Source organism: Pelodiscus sinensis, chromosome 30 (genome assembly GCF_049634645.1).
Source record: "Pelodiscus sinensis isolate JC-2024 chromosome 30, ASM4963464v1, whole genome shotgun sequence".
Lineage (NCBI taxonomy): Eukaryota > Metazoa > Chordata > Testudines > Trionychidae > Pelodiscus > Pelodiscus sinensis.
In genome coordinates this window covers 4,290,942-4,301,433 of record NC_134740.1, presented here as the reverse complement: position 1 = coordinate 4,301,433, position 10,492 = coordinate 4,290,942, and the positions used below count along the sequence as shown (strand labels likewise).

The 10,492-nt window shown below is 57.1% G+C and overlaps 1 protein-coding gene across 1 annotated transcript; it reads right to left on the bottom strand.

The window, feature by feature from the left end:
* Nucleotides 1–8,866: 8,866 nt before the first annotated feature.
* Nucleotides 8,867–9,817, bottom strand: LOC142821116 (olfactory receptor 10A7-like). Its single transcript, XM_075911919.1, has one exon. The coding sequence runs from the start codon at nt 9,815–9,817 to the stop codon at nt 8,867–8,869; it is 951 nt and encodes a 316-aa protein (XP_075768034.1).
* Nucleotides 9,818–10,492: the final 675 nt, after the last annotated feature.

Sequence of the window (10,492 nt, the reverse complement as noted above, 5' to 3'; positions counted from 1 at the left end):
TTTTGTTCGATCTCGCATCCACCTCCTTTGGGAGATGGATCGCGGCTCCCCTTTCTTCTATGCCCTGGAGAAAAGGAGGGGGGCTAAAAAGCACGTCACCTGCCTCTTGGCGGAGGACGGCACCCCCCTCACGGATCCAGCGGAGATGCGCGGAAGGGCCAGGGCCTTCTATGCCAGTTTGTTCTCCCCGGATCCGACCAAAGCCGACGCCTGCAGGGCGCTCTGGACCGAGCTCCCGATGGTCAGCGCGGGCGACCGAGACCGGCTGGAGCTGCCTCTCACTCTGGCCGAGTTCTCGGAAGCCCTCCGTCTCATGCCCAACAATAAAACCCCGGGCATGGACGGGCTGACCGTGGAGTTCTACCACGTGTTCTGGGACGCCCTCGGCCCGGACCTCGTCACCATCTGGGCCGAGTCCTTGGAGAGCGGGGTCCTCCCTCTGTCGTGCAGGCGGGTGGTGCTCGCCTTGCTGCCGAAGAAGGGGGACCTCCGCGACCTACGGAATTGGCGTCCCGTCTCGCTCCTCAGCACGGACTACAAGATCGTAGCGAAAGCCATCTCGCTGCGACTGCGGTCCGTGCTGGCGGACGTGATCCATCCTGACCAGACCTACACCATCCCGGGCCGTAGTATATTTGATAACTTGTATTTGATCCGGGATCTCTTGGAGCTCGGGTGTAGGGACGGCTTGTCGTTCGCCCTCCTGTCCCTGGACCAGGAGAAGGCGTTCGACAGGATGGACCACGGGTATCTCCTGGGCACCCTGCAGGCCTTCGGCTTCGGGCCCCAGTTTGTGGGTTTTCTCCGGGTGCTGTACGCCCTCGCGGAGTGTCTGGTCAGGCTCAACTGGACTCTGACCGAGCCGGTCAGCTTCGGGCGGGGGGTGCGTCAGGGGTGTCCGCTGTCGGGCCAGCTGTACGCTCTGGCGATCGAGCCCTTCCTCTGTCTCCTCCGTAGGAGGTTGACGGGGTTGGTGCTTCGGGAGCCGGAGCTGCGGCTGGTCCTGTCGGCGTACGCCGATGACGTGTTCCTCGTGGTCCAGGACCCGGGCGACCTGGCGCGGGTGGAGGCTTGCCAAGCCGTCTACTCGGCAGCCTCCTCCGCCCGGGTCAACTGGGTCAAGAGCTCTGGCCTCGTGGTTGGGGACGGGTGGCGGGCCGGCTCCCTCCCACCCGCGCTTCAGGCCATCAGGTGGAGCACGGGTCCGCTGCTCTATCTGGGCATCTATTTATCCGCCACGCATCCTTCTCCGCCGGAAAACTGGCAAGGTTTGGAGGCCAGGGTGGGTGAGCGGCTGCGGAGATGGACAGGACTGCTCCGGTGTCTCTCCCTTCGCGGGAGGGCGCTGGTGCTCAATCAGCTGGTCCTGTCCATGATCTGGCACCGGCTCAACACCCTGCGCCCGGCCCCGGAGGTCCTGGCCAAGCTCCAGAGGGCAGCTTTGGGGTTCTTTTGGCCGGGACTGCACTGGGTCTCTGCAGGGGTCTTGTCTCTCCCCCTGGAGGAGGGGGGCCAGGGCCTGGTCTGCGTGCGCAGCCACGTCCGGACCTTCCGCCTCCAGGCCCTGCAGAGACTCCTCTTTAGTGCAGGTAGTCCGGCATGGGGCATTTTGGGGCACGCCTTCCTCCGCCACCTCCGAGGGCTCCGATACGACCGGCAGCTCTTTTTTATCCAGCCGAGAGGCCTTCCGCGAGACCTCTCGGAGCTGCCGGAATTCTACCAGGACCTCCTCCAGACCTGGAAGCTGTTTTCGGCGACCAGGTCCGTTGTGGCCTCCGAGGGAGCAGACCTCCTCGCGGAGCCCCTGCTCCACAATCCAGCCTTGCGCGTGCAGGTGGCGGAGTCTCCCTCGGTGCGCCGGAGGCTGATCCTGGCAGAAACCACCATGGTCAGGGACCTCCTGGACTACGACAGGGGGGACTGGGTGGATCCCCGAGCGCTCGCTCAGCGCATGGGGCTCTCCACCCTCCGGACCCCCCTGCGCCTACTCCGGGAGGTGAAGGCGGCTTTGTCGCAGCCCGCTCGCGATCTCCTACAGAGAGCCCTGCGAGAGGGAACGCCCCGCCCCTCCCCTCCTGCAAAGCTTCCGTCCCTCTTTATCGGGCCCCTGTCCCGCGGGCCCCCCCGGCCTTCCCACCCTTGGACCCCCAGCCGGCTGCAAAATCTGCAGCCGGTCTGTTTCCGGACCGCGCCCAGGGAACAGCTGTACACGCTCGTGCTCCACGCTTTGCATTTCCCCACCCTCGTGTCCCGCCCCGATACAAAGTGGCGGGACTATCTTAGACCTATAGAGGGTGGGGAACCCCGATGGGCCAGCATTTATTCGACCTTAATTCCACGGCCCGTCAGGGACATCAGTTGGCAGCTCCTTCACGGGCCGTGAGCACGGGCGTGTACTTGGCGCAGTTCACCCCAATCCCAGATACCTGCCCCTTCTGCGGCGTGAGGGAGAACCTGGCGCACGCCTACCTCGAATGCGCCAGGTTGCAGCCCCTATTCCGGCTCCTCCAGAACCTCTTATTGAGGTTCTGGCTGCACTTTTCCCCTCACCTTTTTATTTACGCACACCCAATCCGTGGCCCCACAAAGTCGCGAGACCTCCTCGTCAACCTCCTCCTGGCCTTAGCGAAAGCTGCCATCTACAATAGCAGGAGGAGGAGGTTAGACGAGGGGGTTCTCTGCGACTGTGGGGCCTATTTCCGCTCCTCCCTCGTGTCACGAATCCGGGCAGAGTTCCTCTGGGCGGCGTCCACTGGCTCCATCGACAGCTTTGAGGAGCAGTGGGCACTGTCCGGGGTTCTCTGCTCGGTGTCCCCATCCGGCTCCCTTATTTTGAACCTCTAGCCCGCACTTCTTGATCCTTTAGTCATTATTTGTCCCAAGCAATCAGTTGAACATGGGTCCAGTGTCCCTCCCATAAGATTGGGGAGGGGCTTTTAGAAGGTGGGCGGGCGAAGCCCATCCCATGATTTCAAATAGGTCCTTCTGCGGGCATTGAATTCCCTTAGGATAACTCTGCGAGAGAGCGAACCTGTCCTGCCCTGGCCCAGCCGCGCCCATCCCGCCCCCCAGAAACCTCCTCTCCCCCTGGGTCCTCCAGCGGCCATTCCCACCGCACAGAGACACCCCCGCCCAGCGGGGCTCATCCCTTTCCCCCCAGCATCTATCCCCATCGTGTCCCTCTGCCAAACACACCCCCAGAGACCCCATCAGCAGATCCCGGCCCTCGCGTGAGCTCCGAGACACCAGCCAGCAGCTACTGGGCTGGCTCTAATGCGTGGCCCAGGGATTTGGGGTCATTCAAGGCAGAGGAACCTTTGTCCTTGAAGGAAACGAACAATGAAGCTCCCACCTCAGCGCGCCCGGCGCTGTACAAACACCAAGGAAAGCGCAGCCCGGGTCCCCTGAGTGAGTGATTCGGATAAACAAGGGAAGGAGTTTGTCTCTCTTTTATAAGCAGCGGGCTATGCAAATCGGACCGACAGTTTCCTGCCTAAATCGGGCCCTGTCTCTGCCCAGGCTGCACCCGCAGGGACAATCCGCAGCCCCCTGGGTCTGGGCAGTGACCAGTCAGTCCCCGGAGAACTTTCCCCGCCAGCACCAGGGACAGTGAGGGGTTGGCTCTTTACAGCGCTCATCGCAGTGAGTGTGGACGGTGTCAGGTCCCAGGTCAGCCTGGTGGAGTCCAGTGGGGGAGTTAAGAAGCCCGGGGAGACCCTCGCTCTGACCTGTCTCGTGTCTGGCTTCTCAATCACTAGCGTGGGGGTGCTCTGGGCCCGCCAGCCGGCGGGGAGCGGGCTGGAATGGGTCGGGGTTATCTGGTACACGGGAAACACCGCGTACAGCGACGCTCTTAGAAATCGCCTGAGCATCACCAGAGACACCTCCGCAAGCCACGTGTCCCTGCGGCTGAGCGGCCTGCAGCCCGCGGACACCGCCCTGTATCGCTGCGCCAGAGACACACAGTCAGGGGAAACCTCCCGGAGCCAGCGCTAAAACCAGCCGTGAGGAGAACCAGGCTGCGTGTGCGAGCGGCAGAGGGCAGCCGCTTCCCGCCCAGCGGTCTCTGTGCCTGGTGGCTTCATCCCCATCCCCCGGCCAGGCGCAGCACTTGTGGGACAAACCCCATCTCCCCCCATTGACACCGAGCCCCAGACCCCCTGGGGCTGCGAGTCCGGGCCTCTCTCCTCCGAGCGGGGAAAGGCCGCAGGGAGGGTCACTCCGAGCTCTGGCTACTGCAGCCGGGCTCACTGGCCGGTGCCTTCCGCTCCTGGCTGGGAAGACGGAGCCGGAGGCTGCAAATCCGGTGCCGGCTGGAGAGCCCAGGTCCCGCTCTCGTGCTAGGGGTGGGAATTCCGTTCCCGGCTCCAGAGCATCTGAGCCATTTCCTGGCCGGGGCATTTCTCCAGATCAAACACTCAGACAGGGGCCCTCTGTCTACACGGGCAAGGGGCGGAGCGGGCCACCCCCCTTGGGCTTCCGCACTGGAGCCCAGATGCTCAGGTCTTGAGGGTTCGGATTCCCTGGTTGCGTCACATTCCGCGCGCAGTGACACCCCCAGTCACCCTGCAGGGGTCGCTGTTCTCTCGGAGCAGCTGGCGGGAGCAGGGGCCCCCGCAAGTTTCAGTTTTTTCAGTGGCGTTGCGGTCACAAGAGCAAACCCACGTGGGACCTGGCCCCATCTCGATAGGAAACAGTGGGGATGTGGGATTTCGGGTCAGCGCGTTACCCCTCCCCCCTTTCCCAGCATGTTGCTGTCCCTCTGCACACAACACGGGAGTCAATTTCACCCCCTGGACAGATGCACCAACAAGGAACTGAGATTCTGGAGGAATTTACCGACCGATTTCTCTTGCTCAGCCCCACCCCATCCGGGGTGTGACACTCTGTGAAACATGCAGGCAAACCGCTTCCCCGGGTCCCTCTTTAAAGAGAAACTCCAGAACGGCAAGACCAGAGTCAGTTCTAGGGAACTGAGCTGCTTACTCGCTGCGCCGAAGTGTTTTTTTTTCCAGTGAAGAAACACCATGAACCTGCCCTTGTTCTGCGTTTTCATCTCAGCCCTCCAGGCCTGTGAGTATCTGGGGGCTGACTGTGGGGAGAACTCTACTTGGGATGGGTGTCGAGGAGTTAGGTGCCCGGTTCCCAGTCAATCTCAGTGGGACCTTGGGAGTCTCTTAGACAAAACCACCCTTCATTTCTGGTTTATTACCTCTTTCATTGACGCTTTACCCCTCTCTTGACAGCCCTCATCTTGGGTTTTAAGATGACCCAGTCCGGGTCAGGAGAGGTGACGGTCTCAGGGTCCCTCAGTCTGACCTGCGCTGTCTCGGATTCTGCCCTCTCCACTGGCTCAGACTGGTGGCATTGGCTCAGGCAGCCCCCAGGGAAAGGGCTGGAGTGGCTGGCATTGATAGACAGGTATGGGAACACCCACTATCTCCCTGACATTCACAAAAGAGCCACCATCTCTGTGGCCCCTTCCAAGAACGAGTTCTCCCTGCGAGTGGAGAATCTGACTCCACAAGACACAGGAACCTACTACTGCGCTAGGAGCACCTACCGGCAGAATAAACCCCAGTGATGCTCCTTAGCACAAAAACAGGCCTCAGGAAAAGAGTGGACCAAAAAAACCAGCGGTTCTGCAGAGTTACCCCCTAGTGCGCTGCTGCTGCTGCGCTACGAGCGATCGCTGCTCTCATTGGCTGAGAAGGACCGATCGTGGCCAATGCGAGCTCGGATTCCCCAGACCTGCAGAAGTGCAGGTAAATACAGCAGTGGTTAGCCCTGTTGGACCAGATCCGGCCCAGACGCTGGTATTTGCCCACCCACCCTGCCTCAAACTTGGGCCCCATAGGTCATTTTCCCCAGAGTTTCATGCCCTCCAAACTGAGCACTGAGTCACAGGGGAGCTCGGAAGAAGGTTTCCCTAAATCTTGTAAAGTCAACGGGATTTAAAGCCCTAAATCCTTAAAATCACTCTTGAAAAATGGGGCAAAGTTTCTTCGGTCACTGAGGGCTTCCAAAATGAAAGGTCACTTTTGAAAATGGGACTTAGGCTTGTAATTTATGAGGTGCTTTTGAGAGTTTTACTTTAGATTTGTGTATATTTGGGCAATGGCCTAAGGGGTTTTCACGGAATAAATTATCTGTTGCCTTCAAAATCCATTGCTTTCAGTGGTCTCGATTCCTCCTTCAAACCTAGGCTCTGCAGAGTGTGCTGCTAAGTGCAACAGGAGAAAAGAAAAGAAAATCGGGTGTATTTAAATACTACAAGATTTACCCAGCATTACTCAGATCCTCCAAGGCAGGGGGTTGAGGGTGCTGGAAGGGGTGTTCTGAAATCAGAGCTTGAATTTCCCAGGGACCTGAGGGAGTTAGGCGCCAGGTTTCTGTGAGACTCCAGCCTAACTTAATAGGAATGTTCAGTTCCTTTGAAAAACCTTCCTTTAAGGGACCTTGCCCGGGTCACAGATACAGTCGGTGCCTCATTCGGAAGAGAAGCCCCATCAAGTCCCTTGTGCTGTTCTAACCATTCGCTCCCGCCCGCTGCCCTCTGAGAGCTGGTAAGAGATCTCGGAAGCCGGAACTTCCAGCCCGTTCTGCTTTCTAGCCCAACTCTGTGACCAGATTCCATCTGTGCTGTGCTGTATCCTGGAGAGGCAATAAACTTCCTCTATTCCACCGGCTGGTGCAGTCTGTTTGTGCCATTTCGGGGTGCAGGAGACGGGGAACCCCAACGCGCCGTCACAGGTGTACACAGTGACTCAGTCCAGCGGGGACTCGTACAAAAAAGGGAAGTGGATTATGAACAGCGCAGGGAGGCCAGATCAGTTCAGAGCAAAGAGATTTTCCCCAACCAACCTCTCTGTCAATGGGAAGGAAATGGAAAGAGGAGGAGCAACTGGGCAGTTCTCCCCGAATGCCTGGGGTGGAATTTGAGGGGGAGGAGGGAGAAAGAAATAAGAAGAAAAGACCTGTGCCTGTAAGCACTGCACAGCAGGGGGGTTGCCTGAGGAACCTGAGGTCACATACATAGTGTCCCAACCGTTCTTATCTGTGGAGGGAAGGGGCTGAACAAAGGAAGGGAGTGTTGGGGAGAAGAGTCAGTTTTTGACTGGCAAAACATGAAGGCTGTGTCTACACTGGCCCCTTCTTCAGAATAGCCATGCTAATTTAGAACTTTGGAATAGGGAAATCCGCGGGGGATTTAAATATCCCCCGCGGCATTTAAATAAACATGGCTGCCGCTTTTTTTCCGGCTTGGGGAAAAGCCGGAAAAGAGCGTCCAGACTGGTGCGATCCTCCAGAATAAAGCCCTATTTATAAAGCCCCTATTCCGGAGGATCTCTTATTCCTACTTGCAAGAGAAGAGCAGCCAGCATGATTCCTGAGACCCGGAATCTCCAGGTACTGGCCCCTGCTGTCTTTGTTCCCTACTCTTTGCCACCCCTCCCCCATGAGTACCCTGCCCCAGCACCCTGCCCCACAAGCCTGTCCCCTAACCCCACCAGCAGAGTTGGGGCCACATTAGTGAGGCTTGGAGAGTTTGGAGGGGCTTTTTTTTGCATCTCACTTGTGTGGTCCTGACTGACTTTTCTGTGGGTCAGTGACCCCTGACGCAAATAGGTTCCCCACCCTTCTCATAAATAAAGACAATGCTGGAACATTTTGTGTTTGACATAATATTTTATTTAAAAATGAATCCTGATCAACAAACCCCCCAGTTGGGGCCAAGCCTCCATCTGGCTGCAGCATATAATGCTCCTGCAACCCCCCCCTCCAAACCTGAGCCTATCATACCCTGGAACGCTCTGTCCTGAGCTTCTCACATCCCCAAACTCCTGCACCCCCACATCCCCAGTCTTCTGCCACAACACTCCTGCACCATCCACACACTGCAAATCTGTGTCCTGAGAACATCATACTCCAAACCTCCTTGCCCTGAGCCCCTCATGCACCCCAGCCCAAACTCCTGCACCCTCACAGCTACAAGCCTGCGGGTTGCACACAACCTCAACTCTTCCCCTGACCCCAACACTGTCCAGCCTGGGGTGCCCTCTGTGAGCCAGCATCCTCTTCTCTACTTCCTCCTGCATCCACATTCCCTCCTGGAGCTTGCAACTCTCATCCCTTCCCAGTGCATTTTTTGTGAGGTCTAATAGAAGTGGTGATAGCATGAAGAGCCAGGGCAAAGTCCTTGAGCTCGCCTCCTCCCCCCCCCACCCCAAAAAAAAGGCCTGAGGAAAAGTTGTTAACAAAAAAAAAAGAAAAAGCAAAACAGAGAGAGAGAGAGAGAGAGAGAGAGAGAGAGAGAGAGAGAGCGCTGTACCCTGGAACAGATTAACCTATTTTCTCCCAGCACGGTGGGGTTTTTTTGTTTGTTTTTTTTGTCAACAACTTTGTCCTGGCTCTTCATGCTGTCTCCTCTGCTATTGTGACTCTTCGTCTGGAATGGGTTGGCCAACCCAGTGTACTGTCTTCTTGGACCGGTCATATGCATCCTGCTGGGTTGGCTCTCGGTGCAGACCAGCCCCAAGGCACAAAGCACACGACCAATACCTGCACCTCTCTCTGATCTCAGTTTCCCCAGCTATTTTCATTTTGAGTAGCCACCAGTTCATGTCCCCTGCAGCCTGCTGGTATGCCCCTGGTGGCATCAGTCATTGGTCCTAAATATAACAGAGGAAGGGTTTGGAAAAGGTGCCTGCACCCCCATTGCTCCCAGAGATGTGACCCTTCAACAGCAAGGCAGAAGGTCAGAGAAGTGAGTGGAAATAGAAACTTATATTTGGTAGGCTTTGATTCTGGCCCTACTCCTGCCCATGCTGCAGCTATTCCATTTTCACCTAAGCAACCCAATGGGTCATAATCTTGGAAACCTTAATTCCCTACAAGTTTTGCACAGGGCCTCCTGGACCTCCCTGTTTCTCAGGGCATAGATGAGTGGATTGACCAGGGGCGTCAGGACAGTGTAGGAGACCGAGAGAACTTTCTTGAAGTGGCTCAGGCGGTCGGTGGTCGGGAACATGTAGGCAATCATGAGAGCTCCATAGAAAATACTCACCACGATAAGGTGGGAGGAGCAGGTGGAAAAGGCCTTTTGCCTCCCAGTGGTGGAGTTGATTCTGAGAATGGTGCTGATGATGCAGACGTAGGACGCCAAGGTGAGCAGGAAGGGGACCAGTGCGAAAATCAAGCAGGCTGTGAACGTCAACATGTCCATTAGCAGAGGATGATTGCAGGAGAGTTTTGCAAGCGGTATAAAGTCACAAAAGAAATGGTCGATACCATTTGGCCCACAGAAGGTTAACTGGGATATTGACACTATGCTTATACAACAAGCAAGGAAGCCGCCTATCCAAGACCCGCCGGCCATCTGGAGGCAAGACCTGCCACTCATCTGGGCAGCATAGTGCAGCGGGTTGCATATGGCTAGATACCGGTCGTAGGACATCACTGATAGGAGGAGACATTCTGTGGCCACCAGAGCACTGAAGAAATAATATTGTGTGAGACACCCTGTGAAGGAAATTGTCCTGTCCCCAGCCAGGAGCCCGGCCAGCAGTCGGGGCAAGAGGGTGGAGCTGTAGCAGATCTCCAAGCAGGACAAGTTGCCCAGGAAGAAGTACATGGGGGTGTGAAGGTGCCGATCGGCCACAAACAACAACACGATGAGACTGTTCCCAGCCATGGTCACCAGGTAGATCACGAGGAAGAGCAGGAAGAGCGGAACCTGCAGGCCAGGAAGATCCCCAAATCCCAGGAGGATAAATTCTGTGACAGACGTTTGGTTTCCTTGTTCCTGGCTTGCCATGGGGTGTGTCTGTGGGACAGAAACAAGGTCACTGTGAGTAATAACTAATGTTCATTGAAATATGGCAGGCTTGTCTTCATCGCCTCCCTCTGCTAGCCCTGGCACAGCAGCCAAGTGGGAAATGGAGGGCAGGGAAGGGAATAACAGTCTCTGGGTACCAGGGACAGCTTCAATATCTGAGAGAAGGCGAGTAAAACAGACAGTGTCTCTCCACCCCTGGGAGTTTCTACAGAGATAGCACCAGGCACTCAGACCCTGTGGCACCAGGCTCGAACAAGGGATACAGACCCCCTGACAGATGCGACAGACCCTGGTTCAGACAGTCACACCCACCACTGCCTGGTGGCTAAAAGTGGAATGAGGGTGGGGCCGTTCCACTGGGAGCTGGGCCCGGAAGGGATATTTAACAGGGAGCTCAAGTGGTCCTGGGACCTGAAAGGGTCAGTGTGAGGGGTTTCCCCTCAGCCCGGCCCGTGGTTCTGCTCCTTTAGGCAGAAAGCAGCAGGGCACAGTCTCAAATGCTGAGACTGAGGCTTGTATTGGGGTCAGCGTACAAGCAGGTGGGTTCCTAAGCCCTGTGCACCAGTCAGGCACATCTCCGTGGGCTGATAGAGTTTTCCTCTCCCCCAACTTCCATGCTACACCCAATAGACCCCTTCTTGTAACCCCCAGATG

Coding starts and splice junctions, on each gene's coding strand:
- LOC142821116 (XM_075911919.1), bottom strand. CDS start 9,817: ATGGCAAGCCAGGAACAAGGAAACCAAACGTCTGTCACAGAATTTATC.